This window comes from Lampris incognitus, chromosome 16 (assembly GCF_029633865.1).
Source record: "Lampris incognitus isolate fLamInc1 chromosome 16, fLamInc1.hap2, whole genome shotgun sequence".
NCBI lineage: Eukaryota > Metazoa > Chordata > Actinopteri > Lampriformes > Lampridae > Lampris > Lampris incognitus.
This window is the reverse complement of record NC_079226.1, coordinates 6289160-6308962: the sequence shown is the minus strand read 5'-3', so window position 1 is coordinate 6308962 and position 19803 is coordinate 6289160. Positions and strand designations below refer to the sequence as shown.

General features: G+C 47.5%; 2 protein-coding genes and 1 non-coding gene across 5 annotated transcripts; 2 read left to right on the top strand and 1 right to left on the bottom strand.

Annotated features, from left to right (window-relative positions):
• Positions 1-398: 398 nt before the first annotated feature.
• LOC130126668 (immunoglobulin kappa light chain-like) lies at positions 399-2604 on the top strand. 2 transcript variants are annotated; one of them, XM_056296278.1, is made up of 4 exons: positions 399-501; positions 586-887; positions 1159-1195; positions 2065-2604. In XM_056296278.1, the coding sequence occupies exons 1-4, from the start codon at positions 453-455 to the stop codon at positions 2391-2393; spliced, it is 717 nt and encodes a 238-aa protein (XP_056152253.1). In that variant the 5' UTR covers positions 399-452; the 3' UTR covers positions 2394-2604. The 2 variants fall into 2 exon arrangements, with proteins under 2 accessions (XP_056152253.1, XP_056152254.1); XM_056296279.1 differs by having other exon boundaries at positions 586-890; positions 1162-1195.
• A 7716-nt stretch (positions 2605-10320) lies between these two features.
• On the bottom strand, positions 10321-10403 carry trnal-cag (transfer RNA leucine (anticodon CAG)). The gene has a single exon. It is a non-coding gene; the product is annotated as a tRNA-Leu (tRNA).
• Positions 10404-10840: 437 nt separating this feature from the next.
• LOC130126680 (dual specificity protein phosphatase 23-like) lies at positions 10841-18781 on the top strand. Of its 2 annotated transcripts, none has more exons than XM_056296294.1 (3): positions 10841-10880; positions 15388-15673; positions 18138-18781. In XM_056296294.1, exons 2-3 carry the CDS (start codon positions 15404-15406, stop codon positions 18321-18323), a joined length of 456 nt encoding a protein of 151 aa, XP_056152269.1. In that variant the 5' UTR covers positions 10841-10880; positions 15388-15403; the 3' UTR covers positions 18324-18781. The 2 variants fall into 2 exon arrangements, with proteins under 2 accessions (XP_056152269.1, XP_056152270.1); XM_056296295.1 differs by lacking the exon at positions 10841-10880 and adding an exon at positions 11439-11504.
• The last annotated feature ends 1022 nt before the right edge of the window (positions 18782-19803 follow it).

The window sequence follows — 19803 nt, the reverse complement described above, 5'->3', positions numbered from 1 at the left end:
ACTCACATAAAGTCACGAAAGAGGAACCGAAATAGGCTCTGTGTACATGCAAACACACATACAGGTTTTCATGCAGAGGAGACAGGCTTCCACTATGGTTTAATAACAAAATCATATTGAAGAAAATAAACCAAAGATGGTTATCCACATTTCGTACCCGTACAACCACTAGTTTGTTCAAACCAAAGCTCATTTTGTGTGATTCTACAAACGTGTGGAAGATTTAAATTTAGTGCATGCTCTTCATGCAAATTGCAGAGGAAGAGTGCGTTTACGGTCGGATGGTTGAAGAGTATGGGTGACTGGTCACAGTCATACAGAGAAAAGGTGGGGCTGTTTCGGTCCGTAAGGCTCCTCTTTAAAGGACGCTCTAATCTGTGGATGACACAGGCCGAGTGTTGGGAAGACGACGTAACTTTCTTTCTTCGGCTGCTGAAATATCAGAAGGGGAAATGACCTTTTCTGCTGCCTGTCTCACTGCCCTGCTGCTGACCTTGCCTGGTAGGAAACAACCACCAAGTGAAACCCTTTTATTTGTATTATTTTCTAATAGAGTAAATGATGGTAATTTTTTTTTTTTGACAGGTTTGGAGGCAGCTCTTGTTCTCACCCAGGAAAAATCCTTTTCTGTGAATGTGGGAGGCAATGTGAGAATCCCCTGCACTGAAAGTGGCTCCAGCAGCACCTATACATTGTCCTGGTACCAACAAAAACCCGGTGGTGTCCCAACGTTTTTACTTGTGACGGGCAGCACCAGAGCAAATGGACTACCGAGCAGGTTCACTTCCTCCGGTACATCATCAGACAAAACTGAGTATCTTCTCATCAATGGAGTCCAAGCTGAAGATGAAGCGACATACTACTGTTCATGTGGTGGCTGTGGCGCAGACCACAGTGGTGCAGCTCAACGGGGAGCCCATACAAAAACCCAGCAGACTAATATGGATGGACTACAGACAATGCAAGTCTAACCACAGTCATTGAGTTTGATCAGGTTAACTGTCTATTGGACAGATATTAGCCAACAGTTTGGATTTGGACCATTATTGACCTTTTCGGTGGGTTTCCACCTCTCCGTCCTGTAAGTGAAGGACGAGGAGAGGAGTCCAGCAGCAGCCAACAGCACGGAGGTTTTTGTACGAAGACAAATCACGGTGAAACAGCGGCTTTGGTGGGGGGACTGAAGTCATTATCGGTAAGTTTGACCCTTCCACAAATCTTTTAGCGGAGTATTTACAGTATGAGTGGTACGAGTTTGCTCCAATATAGTTTGTTTTCCAGTCTCACAATGTTTTTTTTTTTCTTTTATGGAAAGCTGAAATCATTGAATGTGAGCTGGAAACTGCTACCACAAAAACAGACATTTGAGATTTCAGTGAATTTCTTCTGTAATTTCATTTACCACTTCAAAACAGATGTCATTGATTTTACTGATTTTTTTTTTTTTTACGTGGACGTCTCAGTGGAGTATTCATGGTGATGATGAACAGTGTCGAGCTGAGAAAAACAGATTTTACATCCTCCTCGGCTCTTCAGACTTATACTTCGGTGTTGACCTTACATGTCAGATTTGACTGAGTTGTTGTTTAAAACTTGTTTTTTGGGGAAAACAGCAAGAATCGTAATGTGGCCATCTCAAAGAGCGATGTCCTCAACATGAACACTAAAATAGCCTGAATGCTGTATAGCACTCACAAATGCAAATTTGAGATCTTCCATCACAGTTGTTCTTCATCTTGTTCTTTCTTGTTCATCGTCAAAAAAAGGCAAATCAATGCACTAAATGTTTTTCACAGTAAAGGACCCAGCTTTTCAAAATTCATACAACGCCAGTCCTTAATACACATGTAGAGTGCCTTTTACTTTGCAATGTTTTACTCACATCACTTTATCATTCTGGTTTATTCTCTAAGATGTTGTGTTAGTTTAAAAGTTACGTTGAACGACACACCAAGTCAAATTCCTCATTTGTCATTAAATTTGACTCTGATTCTGAACATTTTTAGTTTTTCTTGTAGGTATTTTGCGTTGGTTTTTTTTGTTTAACCTTTCCTTTGCTTGCAGCTCAACCTCCATCTCCCCCCAGTCTGGTCCTAATGGGTCCGACCCAGTCTTCTCTCCCGGGGGCCAGTGTTTCCCTGGTGTGTCTGGCCAGCGGCTATCGGCCAAGTGATGCCACACTGACCTGGTATGAGGATGGAGGTTCTGTGACGGGCAGTGAGGTCCAGACGAGTCCGTCCCAGCGCCAGCCTGATGGCACCTACACCATCAGCAGCTTCCTGACCTTGGCCTCCACACGCTGGAACTCGGGGCACAGCTTCACCTGTCAAGTGAGCCACTCGGCTCTCAGCAGCCCACTGATGAAGAGCATCAGCAACCAGTGTTCCCCCTGAGAGAACAAGACCACATGAGGAAGATCAGTCCATAAACATGGAAGAGATGATACATGAGAAAAACAAAGAGAAAAAAAACAAGTAGAATAGTATGTTATACCTGTCTAACATTTTTAAGGGAATGGGTCCTCTGGTCATGAGAATGTCTTGTTTATGGCCTGTCTGTGTTAAATAAAATATTATGATCATGATCTCCCTCCATCATGTTTCTCTGCTTCGCAATGGAGTTTTTCTTATTTAGATTCTGCTTTTCACCACCTGTTGAGGATCTAAGGTGCAGTTACACTAAATACACCTGATATGACGTGCACTCTTGGCTATATGATTACTACTCAGAAAGGGTACCAGAAATACCTTCTATTGCTTTCACATTAAACGTTATAATTAAGATTACTGCTGTCACCATTTCATGCATGAGGGCTCAAGGGACCGTTGAGATTTAAAAAAGAAATTGTAAAACTCCCCTAGACACAGGAACTGAGACAACATCTGCAGTCAGCCACTGTAATGTACGAGGAACTGAAATGAGCTCAGAATACTTGCTGGATATGTGTGAGTGTGTACATACACACCTGTAGGGATAAGACACGTGTTCAATGTGCTAATTAATGCATGCATAGAAACTGGGTCAGTAAAGGTCAGTTTGGGGGGTCTTTTTTCAGCTTTTCTTCTTCTTTTTTTTTTTACAACTTTCTCCCTCCACCTTTCCTGCGTACTCTCATCCATTCACCTCCAATCACGGGAAGAGACGGGATTTTCAAAGTTCTTCTGCATTAAAACTTATCTTGCACTCAGCTTCTACTTACACTTGTTAGGGCTCGGTCTGTTGACCAACCTGGCAACCAGCAATGAGAGCGGGGGAAGGGCGCGTCTGAAACACCTGCAGCCTACCTACTCGTTAACCACTCTAGTATAAGTTTGTTTGCTTTCCAGAGCTCGTCGCGAGTTCGTCCTGAACAGTCCCGTGAGTAAATTCTTCGTCTCGGGTTTTGTGACATTTCTGTGTCTCCCGGTGGAGTACAGATTGTAGTATTCTCCGTGTTTTTGCTTGTTTGATTATTCCCTTGTGTCAGTTCTCCTTGAGAGCTTGTTCGGAGAAGAACTCTCTTTGTGTTTTCCCCATTGGATTTTCCCATCGTGATTTTCTAGTTGAGATCAAGTTTTTGATATTCTAATTTCTCCTCTCTCACTGTGGATCTTATTACTCGGTTGGACTTCTACCTTAAAGGAGCAGTTTGTGTTTTTTTCCCCTTTCGGACTTTAAAGGAGCAGTTTGTGTTTTTTTCCCTTTCGGACTTTAAAGGAGCAGTTTGTGTTTTTTTCCCTTTCGGACTTTAAAGGAGCAGTTTACGTTTTTTCCCTTTCGGACTTTAAAGGAGCAGTTTACGTTTTTTCCCTTTCGGACTTTAAGGGAGCAGTTTACGTTTTTTCCTTTTCGGATTAAGGGGGCAGTTTACGTTTTCCCATTTTTAAGAAGCTATTCTCAAGTTCCGCCTGAAGCGCCTCCCCCTTCTGTCCAGGCCCGGCCGGCTCTCCTCTACGAGTCCTGCCAGGTTGGTGCTTTACTTTGTCTTGTGTTGTCGCTATTGGGTTCGTTCTACAAACCTTAACAGTACGAACTCGCCCTCACTATGAACCCAGACAACCTAGACGCCAATCCTGTCCAGGCTGCTCTCTATAAGCAGATTCAGCTTACAGCCTCCCACGGCCAGCAACTACAAGAGGCCGCTGTTGCCATGCAGGGCCTCTGGGCTCAGGTGCAACCCCTCCAGGCTTCGGTGGATTCTCTTTCGGCCCAGCAAGCGGCGCTCGCGAGCCAACAAGAGGAGGTTCTTAAGCAGTTGCAAACTCTCACAGCGGCTATCACCATCCAGCCAGCTGTCCCACCAGTTCCGGCCGCCCCTCCTCCAGCAGTGCCCGCAGCCGTTGCCTTAGACAATCCTACCGTTTATGTTTCGGATTTCCGGGAGCCCAGTATCTCCAATCCCAAGCCTTTTGATGGCAACTTTGAGACCTGTGCCACGTTCATCATGCAGTGTGAGCTTGTCTTCGCCCACCATTCCAGGGGGTTCACCACAGATGCTGCAAGAGTTGCTTACGTGACTAACCTGCTGACTGGCCGCGCTGCTCAGTGGGCCACTGCTTCCTGGTCCATGGGGGCCAGTTTCTGCTCTTCCTACGATGACTTTGTGGCTGAGCTTCGGAAGGTATTCCATCATCCAGTGTACGGTCAGGATCCGGGTGTCCGATTGAGCAGGATCCAGCAGGGCAGTGGCAGTGTCACTGACTACTCAGTCGAGTTCAGGCTGGCTGCGGCTGAGAGTGGCTGGAACGACCAGTCACTTCGGGTAACCTTCCGTAGGGGCCTCAGCGATGCCGTCAAGGATCAGCTAGCCACCCGGGAGGATCCTACCTCTCTCGACGACCTTATCAGCCTTGCCATCCGCATCGATGGACGTCTCCGCGAGAGAAGGCGCGAGCGAGGTCTACGGGGAACCGTTTCTACCTCTCAGCCATCCAGAGCTTCCGAAGGGGGCTCTTCTTCGTCGCACTCCACTTCCCCTGTGGCAAGCCTCTCCTCCTCCCAGACAGTGACAGAGGAGGAACCTATGCAGCTTGGGCGTACACGACTGACTCCCGCTGAACGTGAGGCCCGGTTCAAGGCAGGTCTCTGTCTTTACTGCGGTCTTAAGGGACACCGGATCAGCGAGTGTCCTACGCGGCCAAAAGATTAGGCTCACTGGGACCCCGGGAGATCCTAGTGAGCCGTCTTTCCTGTTCCCGCCATCCTGCTCCGGCTAACCATCTTGTGAGCGTTACCCTGGCTTGGGCAGACCAGCGGCTCACTGTAGGCGCACTCATCGATTCGGGAGCTGATGGGTGTTTCTTGGACTCTACGTTTGCTGCTCAAGCTAACATTCCATGTGAGGAATTGGAGAGGCCAATAGAGGCCTTTGCTCTGGATGAGCGCCGCCTGGCCAGTGTTACCCGACAGTCCTGTCCCGTGTCTCTCACTATTGCTGGAAACCATGTGGAGAGCCTTCAGTTCTTCGTCATCCAGTCTCCCTTAGTTCCTGTGATCTTGGGGCGTCCCTGGTTGGCTCAGCATGAGCCACACATTGCTTGGTCGTCTGGTAACATTTTGGAGTGGAGCTCCTCCTGTCACGCCCGGTGTCTTCAGGCCGCACCTGGTCCAGCAGTCCAGACTGTTCCGATTGCCCCTCCTCCCGATCTTTCCTCTGTTCCTCCCGAGTATCATGATCTCGGGGAGGTCTTCAGCAAGACGCGGGCTCAGTCTCTCCCTCCGCATCGGCCATATGATTGTGCTATCAACCTCCGTCCTGGGGCCTCTCTCCCTAGCAGTCGTCTTTACAGCCTTTCCATTCCCGAGAAGGCTGCTATGGACGATTACATTTCAGAATCGTTGGCGGCAGGGCTCATCCGACCCTCATCCTCCCAGGTGGCAGCTGGTTTCTTTTTCGTTAAGAAGAAGGATGGTGGTCTCCGACCCTGCATTGATTATCGCCAACTCAACGACATCACCATCAAGAATAAATACCCCCTGCCTCTGATGAGCTCCACCCTCGAACCCCTGACCCAGGCGACTGTCTTCACTAAGCTGGATCTCCGGAACGCCTACCATCTCGTTCGGATCCGGAAAGGGGACGAGTGGAAGACAGCCTTTAAGACTCCCCGTGGTCATTATGAGTACCTGGTAATGCCGTTCGGCCTCACCAACGCCCCGGCGGTGTTCCAGGCACTCATGAATGACATCCTTCGCGACATGCTCGACCAATTCGTTGTCGTCTACCTTGATGACATCCTCATCTTCTCCAGGTCCCTCGAGGAGCATGTCCAGCACGTGCGGCAGGTTCTCGAACGCCTCCTTCGTAACCGGCTGTTCGTCAAGGCTGAGAAATGCCTGTTCCATTCTGAGTCAGTGGACTACTTAGGTTTTATCGTGGAGGGAGGCAAGACTCGAGCGGATCCTCGCAAGATCAAAGCGGTGGTGGAATGGCCGGATCCTAAGTCACGTAAGGAACTGCAGAGCTTCCTCGGGTTCGCGAACTTTTACAGGAGGTTCGTCCGAAACTACAGCTCTGTAGCAGAACCCCTCACCCGTCTAACCTCCCCCTCTCAGCCATTCGTCTGGTCCCCAGCTGCTCGCTCTGCATTTCTGTCGCTCAAGGAGAGGTTCACCAGTGCCCCCGTCCTACTCCATCCCGATCCCAAGAGGCAGTTCATAGTTGAGGTGGACGCTTCGGACACCGGATTGGGGGCTGTGCTCTCCCAACGATCAGAGGCCGACCAGAAGGTTCATCCTTGCGCGTTCTTCTCCCGCCGGTTCCTTCCCGCCGAGGAGAACTACGATGTTGGTAATCGGGAGCTTCTCGCTGTAGTGGCTGCACTTGAGGAATGGCGCCATTGGCTGGAGGGGGCAGAGCATCCATTTACCATCTGGACTGATCATAAGAACCTGACGTTCATCCGGGCAACCAAACGTCTCAATGGTCGGCAGGCACGGTGGGCCAGTTTCCTCAGTCGGTTCGACTTCACACTGACTTATCGTCCTGGCTCCCGCAACACCAAGGCAGATGCTCTGTCTCGTCAACACCTTAAGGAACCTGTAACGGTGGAGCCAAGTCCCGTCCTCCCTGAGACCAAGGTCGTTGGCGTGGTGACCTGGGGCCTTGAAACGGTGGTCAAGCGCGCCTTGCGCTCCAGTCCAGCCCCGAGCAACGTGCCGCCTCGCCGACTGTTTGTTCCGGACTCAGTGAGGTCTCGGGTCCTCAAATGGGGCCACACCAGTCAGCTCGCTTGCCACCCTGGAGTCCACCGCACTTTCACTTTCATAGCTCGACGGTTCTGGTGGCCCACTATGAGGAGGGACGTCAAGGAGTTCGTCATGGCCTGCACCATCTGTGCCCGCAGCAAGGCCTCTCACCAGGCACCGGCTGGTCTGCTGCAGCCCCTTCCTATTCCCAGTCGGCCCTGGTCCCATGTGGCGTTGGATTTTGTCTCTGGACTTCCTCCGTCTCAAAGCAACACAGTGATCCTGACGGTGGTGGATCGCTTCAGCAAGGGTGTTCACCTGGTGGCTTTGCCTAAGCTTCCTTCTGCTTCAGAAACCGCTGACCTCCTGATGAGCCACGTCTTCCGTTTGCATGGACTTCCCAAGGACATTGTGTCAGACAGAGGGCCCCAGTTTGTTTCCCGTGTGTGGCGTGCTTTCTGCAAGGGGTTGGGCGCCTCGGTCAGCCTTTCGTCGGGATATCATCCGCAGACTAACGGACAGACTGAGAGGATGAACCAGAGTGTGGAATCTGCTCTCCGTTGCGTCGCTGCCAAGAAGCCAACCTCCTGGAGTCAGTTTCTCCCCTGGGTCGAGTATGCGGTCAACTCCCTGGTCAGCTCCGCCACCGGCCTCTCGCCCTTTGAGGCATCCCTGGGTTACCAGCCGCCCGTCTTCTCTGCACAGGAGTCCGAAGTGGAGGTTCCCTCCGTGCAGACTCATCTGGACCGCTGTCGTCGTGTCTGGGAGATCACCAGGGCTGCGCTGCTCCGTGCTACGGAACGTGCCAGACGAGGAGCTAACCGTCGCCGATCCACAGCACCAGCTTACCAACCCGGACAGAGAGTCTGGCTGTCCACCAAGGATCTCCCCCTTCAGTCCTCTGCCAAGAAGCTGAATCCCCAGTTCGTTGGACCCTTCGAGATCCAGGAAGTACCCAGTCCTGCAGTTGTGCGTCTTAAGCTCCCGGCCCCCATGAAGATCCATCCGGTTTTTCATGTGTCCCGAGTAAAGCCTGTCTCCGAGAGCCCCCTTATGCCTCCGACCCCAGCTCCGCCTCCCCCTGAGATTGTGGATGGGCATCCACAGTGGAAGGTCCGTCGGCTGATGGACGTCCGACGCAGGGGACGGGGGTTCCAGTATTTGGTTGACTGGGAGGGCTATGGGGTGGAGGAACGAAGCTGGGTATCCCGCCAGCTCATCATGGACCCTGGTCTGCTCGCTGAGTTCTATCGCCGTCACCCTGACAAGCCTGGCAGGTCGCCTGGTGGCTCCCGTAGAGGGGGGGGTACTGTTAGGGCTCGGTCTGTTGACCAACCTGGCAACCAGCAATGAGAGCGGGGGAAGGGCGCGTCTGAAACACCTGCAGCCTACCTACTCGTTAACCACTCTAGTATAAGTTTGTTTGCTTTCCAGAGCTCGTCGCGAGTTCGTCCTGAACAGTCCCGTGAGTAAATTCTTCGTCTCGGGTTTTGTGACATTTCTGTGTCTCCCGGTGGAGTACAGATTGTAGTATTCTCCGTGTTTTTGCTTGTTTGATTATTCCCTTGTGTCAGTTCTCCTTGAGAGCTTGTTCGGAGAAGAACTCTCTTTGTGTTTTCCCCATTGGATTTTCCCATCGTGATTTTCTAGTTGAGATCAAGTTTTTGATATTCTAATTTCTCCTCTCTCACTGTGGATCTTATTACTCGGTTGGACTTCTACCTTAAAGGAGCAGTTTGTGTTTTTTTCCCCTTTCGGACTTTAAAGGAGCAGTTTGTGTTTTTTTCCCTTTCGGACTTTAAAGGAGCAGTTTGTGTTTTTTTCCCTTTCGGACTTTAAAGGAGCAGTTTACGTTTTTTCCCTTTCGGACTTTAAAGGAGCAGTTTACGTTTTTTCCCTTTCGGACTTTAAGGGAGCAGTTTACGTTTTTTCCTTTTCGGATTAAGGGGGCAGTTTACGTTTTCCCATTTTTAAGAAGCTATTCTCAAGTTCCGCCTGAAGCGCCTCCCCCTTCTGTCCAGGCCCGGCCGGCTCTCCTCTACGAGTCCTGCCAGGTTGGTGCTTTACTTTGTCTTGTGTTGTCGCTATTGGGTTCGTTCTACAAACCTTAACAACACTGCTGCCTGCTGTGTATATGAACAACAAAAATGCAAATATTTCACACAATACATGGTTCACAGTTGAATGTGTGTCTATTTCTACCACAAATGTGTAAACGTGTATATGAACATGTCGTCCTGTGCATGTTTATAAAATTTTTGCAAGAGCTCAGAGTTCCTCACATACATATTGAAAGTACTTGTTCTGATTGCATGCTTGAGTTGTGCAAACACACACCTCAGTCAGGTCAGTGTTTTAGCATGCAGTTATACAGCCCATTCGAAGAATCTTAACTTGGAAACAATTTATTCAGAATGATGAATTAGTGTGCACGTTGATCTGTCTTCTGTCATGTAAATGAATAAAAATTGATTAGCTCATCGGCTTCGATCATTTTCACGAGTACATTGCTGTGAAGGTTCCGGGGTGAAATGAGATCATTAAAGAGATCAGTTAGGATGAGTGAGCTCTTGACGTTTTGGGCGTTACGTCACACTGGACTCACAATGTCAGTGATGTACAGCATCCATTCAAATCCATAGTGTGAACACATTTATCTTAAAGTTATTCAGTAATATTTTATGGACCCCTTCACCCATACAGACCATCCTACTTCCCGTCATGAACTCACTGACTCCCATTCTACTAACCAGTCAGTTGAAAAGCTATGGACTCTCTCTTTATACTTTGTTACTGCACTAATCCCCTGTACATATCTGGGTGATTCTTCAATTTGGGGCACTTTCAGCTTTTGAAATTTTGAAAAAATAAAAAACAAATTTCTTTAAAATCTGTGTTTTTCTTCTTTTTCAAAAGCTCTATTAAGTGGTCTGGAACAAATATCTTAGCAAAGCCTTGATCCATCCAACCATCCATTATCCAGACCACTTATCCTGCTGTCAGGGACGCTGGACGCCTATCCCAGCAGTCACTGACCGAAATTTGCACGAAACTGACAGTGCGAGGTGCCGGGTTTTATTGAACACGTACGTGTAGTTTGATCAAGAACAATAAAGTTTAACACAAATATTAACCTTGAAAACAAAAGGTTGTTGTCAGAAGTGGGATTCGAACCCACGCCTCCAGGGGAGACTGCGACCTGAACGCAGCGCCTTAGACCGCTCGGCCATCCTGACAGTTACAGCTGATAGGCAAAAGTACATATTTGTTCCTTCAAGTCCAATGTTCTTCCAGCCCTGTTTTGTCGAATTTATTTAAACGTAACCTAACTTCACCTGACTATGTATGTATGTATTTATGTGTTTCTTATTTAATACCGATAAAAATAGCATTCCACAAACCTCAACCTAACGTGAACCGATAGCTAAACTATTTGATGGCTAACCCACAGGGCTGAGGGACCATAGGGCTGACCCCGAACCAGCGAGGACATTAGAGGCAGCACTATTCCACACGCTACGTTATTGCTCCACCTAGCTTACAGCATTTTTTTTGGGGGGGGGGGGTATAGCGTAAATAATAGACGTTGTTATTCACACTCCATACCAGCTGGTGGCGGTAATGCGCCAATTCGTTGTTTGCCAACCGCCAATAAAGGCCAAGGAGAAGAACAGCCGCACTGCACGGCCGACTTCAGAGAGACGACTCGGGGGGTAGGCTCCAGCACTTCACCTACTGAAGCGGTTTACCCGCTGGTTAGCGTCAACTACGTTAGCGACGTTTAGCTGCCTGCTACCGTAACGTTCATTCCACAATGGGGGCAAGTCTAAGCGTAAAGATTTCCTGCTTGGGACATATTTTGCCGTCGTATGTGATCAAGTTGGCATTGCGGTGAATGGTTCCAGTCCACAGCTGAGCCGCTGTGCTGCGTCACTGGTGACGTAGCGGGTCGTCACAGAACGTCCAATCAGCGCGTCTGGTTGGCTGCGTCCAGACGCGCTGGTTCAATGTTAGGCGATTTCCTTACCCGGGTTATTATTGAACGTGCATAAAGACGATTGGCGGGTTAACATGCTAACGCCGCTTCCTACGTCCGGTATGGAAGTGGAACCTATTTTTCTGGACTTACCCTGTTAGTGATTTTAAGTTCCTGTTATCTGCTGTTGCCGCAGTATGTGCCCTGAGCTCTTATTTTGAAGGCTGAAGGGGGAGAGCGGAAGTGCTGTACGCAGTGTTGTTGCTGTGGAGTTCTGTTGGGGGGGGGGAAGAATCCAAATAAAGTGGTCCTCGTGTGAAAGTGGAACCTCCGGTAACGGGTCTGACCCTTTAGCCGAGCGGTTAGTGACGTCGCCTCGTGGTGCAGTACACACCGTATCGAATCCCGCACCGGGCAAGAAAATAACCGGTTACAATAATAAGAACATTAGGCTTAAAAATATAAGTACACAACTTAAAAATGTAGCAATGTTTTCGTCCAAATATATCTCAAAATATCAGCGAACTAGTAAAATGTCGCCGAAGGGGAAAATGTTGAATTACTACGAGTTTCTTTCAACTGGTGTTTTCAAAAACACAAACTTATTTACAATGGAGTTATTTTATTGTTATTCTGCTTAATGGGTTTATTTCTGGTAATGTTTTATTCAGCTTGATTGGTTTATTTTATGCCTTTGCTTGGCATGGTTTGTGTACGTGTTTTACAGCTCTTGGTGTGTGGTCATTGTTTTCCAGAGGATGGAAAGTTTCCAATTGTAAAAAAAAAAAGAGAAAAAGAAACCGCAACCAGCCACGTCAACTAGTCTGATGACGCGACCATTGTCTATGTCAGTGTTTCTCAACCGGGGGTCCGCGGACCCCTAGTGGTCCGTGGTGTAATTGCAAGGGGTCCGTGAAAATAAAATATCTTTAAAAAAAGATCCTGACATTTATAGAAATAGGATTATTTTGCTCAAATATGACTGAGACCTTTATCTACCTAAACTATAAAGGGTAACAGGACTTTTTTCTCTAATTACATCTGTTTCACAGGTGTAATTTGTTGTATTTTAATAAGAGATCTCGCTCCCGTTTGCATTGTTAAAAGTTACTGCATAAAAATTCTGTTGTTACATATATCTGAAAGTTACTGAATACATATTCTGTTTTGTTACATATATCTGAAAGTTACTGAATACATATTCTGTTTTGTTACATATATCTGAAAGTTACTGCATAAGAATTCTGTTTTGTTAACTATATCTAAGTTACAACTGAAAGCTCTTATTTTTGCCCCAAAGAGTGAATAAATGCTATAATGCAATTTAAAATGCAGTTTCTACTGTTTCTATCAAATTGCAACCCCCCTCCCCCAAGATCAGGTGGAGGGGTCCTCAGGGTAGATCAAAAATACGCAGGGGGTCCAGGACCCCAAAAAGGTTGAGAACCACTGGTCTACGTCATCATTCTCTTGAAAAATCATCAGACTTTTATCACACGTCCTCTTTTCCAGAGCCTCAAATATTTTCTGCGACATTTATTAGGTCAGACACGTTAGCCCCCTAGCTAACGGGTCTGACCCTTTAGCCGAGCGGTTAGTGACGTCGCCTTGTGGTGCAGTACACCTCGTATCGAATCCCGCACCGTGCAAGAAAATAACCGGTTACAGTAATGAATTGTTTACTTACCGAAAATGCAGAGCTTTGGATATGCCTGTGTTACCGGCTCCAGACCTAGGGGATATCCAGAGCGTCAGCAAATGACACACAGGCTAAATAGCACTGCTGTGGCTCTGTGAATCAAAAACAGAGGCACGAGGAAAATACTTTGTCACTCAAGTTCGCGCCAGTTTATTTCCGGTCTCAACCGTTAAATAAATTCTCCACATTGTACCATATTCATCAAAAGTAAAATAAGTGGTTAAATCAATTTGGTTTTTCTCATCACTCAAACATCAACGTAGGCTACTGTCAAAATAGCAATTTCACAAAGACAGAAATAACCAGCCTATTACTGCATCCGAACCATTTATCTATATCCACCTGCACACCTCTTTTAGCCCATACACAGGCTTTAACACGCGATGCGTGGTCTCACGCATGCGCACACTTCCTAAGACGCAGTACCAGCAACAGGTATGACATGGCGACAACTGAACAATTATCTGAACAAGTTACCACAGAATAGCTCCTCGTACAATAGCAACATTAACACTTTTCTTACAACATAAATCCACATCTCCGTGTATCACCAAAACATTACTATGAGATGTTTACAACCTACTATGACAGGATACCACTTTATCGGGCTAACCTAGCTAGCATGGCGTTTGTTACCCTCAGCAAGTCGAGACAAGTATCAACCCAAAACATAACATTCTTATCACGTTTGCACTAAAACACTACGGAATACTGTCTTGACTGTATCTGTGTCTAAGACTAAATTGGGGGAGTTTATATCTTTTTTGCCGTACCTGTGAATCAAAAAACAGAGGCACGATGAAAATACGTTGACGCTCAACTTCGCGCCATTTTATTTCCGGTCTGGCTTAACGAAGCTTCGCTCTCTTTCCTACTGGTCCCCAGAAGTGCTGCAGCGCCACCTACTGACTTTGCGGTGTAAACCCACATTGTATTTAATCTAAAAAATGGAGAGGGGGTTATTCTAAACTTTTAATGAAGGCAATTTCTCAGTCCCTTACACCTGCAACATTCAAGCAGCCGCCAACCGAAACCGTCAAGCGAAAAACGGGAAGAAACCGCCTTCAGAACAAAGTGGCGGCACGTGTCTGCACATGCGCAGACAGGACAGTATGTGGAACTTAAACGGCATGTTTTTCTGATTACTTTTGAGTGAAATTAACTTGTTTTAAGCGAGGGCAGTGCATTTTGAAATTGATTATAAAAAATAAGTAGGAATAACTAACACATTAAAATCTATAAAATGATCAGTTTTTTCAGTGTGGCGATGAAACAACTGTAACCGGTTATTTTCTTGCCCGGTGCGGGATTCGATACGAGGTGTACTGCACCACAAGGCGACATCACTAACCGCTCGGCTAAAGGGTCAAATTCGTTAACTAGGGGCTAACGGGTGTTATTAGTAGTTTACACAACAATGCTGGTGCTCATACTGACATTTCTTACCAAATTTGTAAAAATCGACATTTCATGGGTTGAGAATGGCTCAACACGCCACCTACTGGTTGAAACTAGCGCGGAACCTTGCAAAGCCAACGCTAACGTAGGGTCGACCGGTTGGATAGGCTCCAGCATCCCCGCCACCCTGACAGCAGGATAGGTGGTTTGGATAAAGGATGGATGGATTTATCTACGTCATGAAATAAATTAAAATAAAGAATGTTAATTCATTAGAACGACCAAGAACGACCATTTTGACCGTTTTTGGGATTTCCAAAGTGTAATAACTTTGTGTGTGTGTGTGTGTGGGGGGGGGGGGGTACAGACCTGCCGCTCCGTGAATGCCCGTAAAATTGCCTATAGTTGCATTAAAATGAGTGTGAGACAGTTTGCATAAAAAATATAAGATCGACCTAAAATGACGATGAGCGGTCAAAATGACCGCGCGTAATTTGCGCGCGATCGTACGCGTCATGTCAGTATTTATGACGTGAGTTGGTGGCGTCATTTCCTCCGTGAAGTTCGTTAGAAGCACACGAGCGCCCTCCAGTGGAGATAAATAGTCTAAACTTTTTGTGACGATGTCCAACATGTCTGGTTACAGACGCACCATGACCACCACCGAGGCGCTGCAGAATTAACAGGCGTTGGACAGCGGCCATTTTAAATTGTTTGAAAAATAGTATCAAAGTTGTTAAAATGTTAATTTTGGTGTCAGCTAGTTTCCTAACAGACACACTAACACATGTAATGCATTATTATCTCAGTTGGGTATTTATCTTGACACAATATAGTTTAAAAACCGCGGCGGTCATTTTGACCGCCCATGGTCGTTCTAGTAGTTTTTAAGTTCGAATCCGGTTTCGAATCCGGCCCGGGCCCTTTGCTGCATGTCATCCCCTCTCTCTCTCTCCCTTGCCTTTCCCGTCTCTTTCTACTATCACCTATCTAATAAAGGCAGAAAAATAAATAACGGATACAATTGGGGAGAAAAGGGGAGGGGGGGGGGGGTCCAAACAAACTAACCTTAAAAAATATTTTTTTTTAAAAAGGAAAGAAAGATAAGTCTCTGCTGAGCATAATCTCTCTCTCGCTCCCCTCTTAGGTCGACCAAGTACCAAATGGCCTCAGCTCCACCACATAACTTCTCCTGGGTTGACCCAGGCAAGCTGGCCGGACTGGCGCTTCCCAGAATGGCTGCTCACTACAAGTATCTGCTGGACAACAACATCAAACATCTGGTCTGCCTGTGTGAGAGGAAACCCCCGTATCATGACACGTGCCCCGACTTAACACTACATCACATCAAGATAGCTGATTTCACTCCTCCGTCACCACATCAAATCGAGAGATTCCTTGGCATCGTGGAAGAGGCAAACTCCAAAGACGAGGTAAGAAAGTTTAAGCAGGACACGCGTTAAACTACCCCTCATACAGTCTTCAGCTGGGAACGCACCGGATGATTTAAAGGTCAGTTGTGACCTCGAACTGGCCATCACGACTGGTTTTCAAGATTGTCGAGCGTCTGGCACTGGTCTGGGCAGGGGTATGGGAAGATCCACCGTGGGGAATCAGCACACGTTGTCTTCAGGGTTGCCCACTTCCAGGGGGCCGCGGCGTGAGCGTTATCACTGGGCCGAGGCGGGGGGTGGAAGGGGTGAACATATTCTCTCTCCCCTCCAAATACTTGGAATAGAGTTTGCACAACCCGCTGTCACTTTGTGTGGTTGAATGTTTAATTGAGAATATAACTTATAACAGTTATCGGTGTAACCGGTTATTTTCTTGCCCGGTGCGGGATTCGATACGGGGTGTACTGCACCACAAGGCGACATCACTAACCATAAGTTATGTAAACTACTAATAAGACACGTTAGCCCCTAACGTGTCTTATTAGTAGTTTACATAACTTATGGTTACACAAATAAAGGTGACCGCTTTCTACCAGAGATAAATACCAGCCAGTTTAAATGAGTGGAGACTGAGTTCACTCTTATCTTGACAGGGTCGGTGAAATGAGGTGGAGGGATTTACAGAGAACTCTTTACACTGCACTGGAAAACTGTTAATTCGCTCATTTTTTGGCTGCTTGAAACAGAAAATGAGGCTTATTCCAGTACAGTCCCTTCGGGTGGCGCAGTGGTTAGCGCGGTCGCCTCACAGCAAGACGGTCCTGGGTTCGAGCCCCGGGGTTGTCCAACCTTGGTGGGTCGTCCCGGGTCGTCCTCTGTGTGGAGTTTGCATGTTCTCCCCGTGTCTGTGTGGGTTTCCTCCCACAGTCCAAAGACATGAAGGTCAGGTGGATCGGCCTTACTAAATTGTCCCTAGTTGTGTGTGTGTGTGTCGGCCCTGTGATGGCCTGGCGGCCTGTCCAGGGTGTCTCCCCGCCTGCCGCCCAATGGCTGCTGGGATAGGCTCCAGCGACCCTGCATGGGAGCAGGATAAGCGGTTCAGATAACGGATGGACGAGAAGATCTACCTAAAATGACCATGGACGGTCAACATGGCCGTCTCGTAATTTGCGCGCGATGGTGTGCGTCATGTCAGTGTTGGTGACGTCATTTCCTTGGTGAAGTTCATTGCTCTGTCCTAGAAACACACGAGCGCCCTCCAGTGGAGAGAAATAGTCTAAACCTGATGTTTGATTATGTCCAACATGTCTAGGTACAGACGCCGTTACAGACGCACCATGACTCCCCCCCCCCACCACTTTATTGTACAAAACACGTGTACATTATATTATGAACGACACAATCTGTTTATGCCAGGGGTGCATACACAAAAGGAGAACAATTAAAAAAAACAAAACAAAAAAACAACTGACTACCACCGAGGTGTTGCAGTATTTACAGGTGTTGGACGGCGGCCATTTTAAATTGTTTGAAAAATAGCATTAAAGTTGTTAAAATGTCAATTTTGGTGCCAGTTAGTTTCTTAACAAACGTCAGAATCAGAATCAGAATACTTTATTCATCCCCGGCGGGAAAGTGGGTTCTATTACAGACACTCGCGCTCTAATAACTAAAAACTAACAAGATACAAGATAGGAAAATAGAAACAAATAGAAATAAAACATAAATAAGAAATAGAAATAAGAACAATATATATATACTAACATATGTAATGCATCATCTCAGTTGGGTATTTATCTTGACAGAATTTAGAGTTTAAAAACCGGCCGTCATTTTGACCACCCATGGTGGTTATAGGTAGGAGTGAAATCCCGGTCATTCTGGTGTTAAATCGTTTTGATTATTGTGGTCATTTCAGGTTGCTGTGGGTGGATGTGATCATTTCAGGTTGCTGTGTTTGGATGTGATCATTTCAGGTTGCTGTGGGTGGATGTGATCATTTCAGGTTGCTGTGTTTGGATGTGATCATTTCAGGTTGCTGTGGGTAGATGTGGTCATTTCAGGTTGCTGTGGGTGGTTGTGATCATTTCAGGTTGCTGTGAGTGGATGTGGTCATTTCAGGTTGTTGTGGGTGGATGTGATCATTCAGGTTGCTGTGAGTGGATGTGGTCATTTCAGGTTGCTGTGGGTGGATGTGATCATTTCAGGTTGCTGTGGGTGGATATGATCATTTCAGGTTGCTGTGGGTGGATGTGATCATTTCAGGTTGCTGTGGGTGGATGTGATCATTTCAGGTTGTTGTGGGTGGATGTGGTCGTTTCAAGTGGCTGTGGGTGGATGTGGTCATTTCAGGTTGCTGTGGGTGGACATGGTCATTTCAAGTTGCTGTGGGTGGATGTGGTCATTTCAGGTTGCCGTGGGTGGATGCATCAGCTGCGTTGCCATCATGTAAATGTATTACACCAGGCTTAAGAGGTGACACTGTTTCACTGTTCCTGTGCAGGGCGTAGCGGTTCACTGCATGCACGGCCATGGGAGGACAGGGACCATGCTGGCCTGTTACTTGGTGAAGACCAGAAAGATCTCCGGGGTGGAGGCCATCAACGAGATCCGGAGGCTACGTCACGGTTCAATCGAGACTGACGAACAAGAGAAAGCTGTTGTGCAGTTTTATCAGCGTAGCAAATAAGGACATGTTCACGAGAAAGGGGTGGCGCTGAGGCGGCGCTGTTCGCCGTGTAGCTCCTACTCTGTTAGGTAACATCCATCTTTCGAAAATGTGTGGTAAGTGACAAAATATTAGCTCCAAGTGCCTCACTGAGACGATATATGTAACGGTGAGATCTCTCTTTTATTGGTGTCCACTTGCCAAAAATTGACAAAAAAAAAAACAGGAAGTAGGACAATAAAACATTAAAAGTGTCTCACAAAAGAATGAAAACATTTGACTATTTGTGTCCTTGGGCAGTTTGACAAAAGAAACAACGGTACAGCTCTAAAGTTAATACTCCTAATACAGCTACCATAGAACATGCTACGTGGGGTTGATGCGGCTCAATAATCCAGGTCAGGAAATCACAGGAAGTTGAATCAGTTCATCTGGACAATTTTTGTTTTCTCCTGTTTTCTCCCCAATTGTACTTGGCCAGTTACCCCACTCTTCCGAGCCGTCCCGGTCGCTGCTCCACCCCCTCTGCCGATCCGGGGAGGGCTGCAGACTACCACATGCCTCCTCCCATACATGTGGAGTCACCAGCCGCTTCTTTTCACCTGACAGTGAGGAGTTTCGCCAGGGTAGGACGTAGCGCGTAGGAGGATCACACTATTCCCCCCGAGCAGTTGCCCCGACCGACCAGGGGAGGCGCTACTGCAGTGACCAGGACAAATACGCATGTCCGGCTTCCCACCTGCAGACACGGCCAATTGTGTCTGTAGGGACGCCCGACTAAGCCGGAGGTAACACAGGGATTCAAACCGGCGAGCCCCATGTTGGTAAGCAATGGAATAGACTGCTACGCCACCCGGACACCCCATCTGGACACATTAAGAGAAACGTTTCATTAGGGCGTCCGGGTAGCGTGCTGGTCTGTTCCGTTGCCTACCAACACGGGGATCGCCAATTCGAATCCCCTGGTGGGTCGGGGCGCCTGTTCCAAGGGGAAGGGGGAACTGGGGGGAATAGGGTGATCCTCCCACGCGCTACGTCCCCCCTGGTGAAACTCCTCACTGTCAGGTGAAAAGAAGCCGCTGGCGACTCCACATGTATTGGAGGAGGCATGTGGTAGTCTGCAGCCCTCCCCGCATCAGCAGAGGGGGCGGAGCAGCGACCAGGATGGCTCTGAAAATAAGGTAATTGGCCAAGTACAATGGGGGAGAAAAGGGGGAGAAACGTTTCATCACTCATCTGTCTCCTCACTCGTCTCACCTTCCATCACTCATCCTCCGCCTCAACTGAGTGCAGGTATCCCCACCTTTATAAACAAGACGGCTGAAACCAACGATTGGTTTCATATGCAAATTACCATGACCATTAAGTAGAGCTACAGTGGCCGTGTGCACTATTCAGAGGACTGGGGAATAGTTGCAGTCACAGCGTTGTATGATGTAACATGCTACACTGTGACTCTGCTGCCACGGTGTACTGTTTTCACTGTACTTTTTTTCTTTAC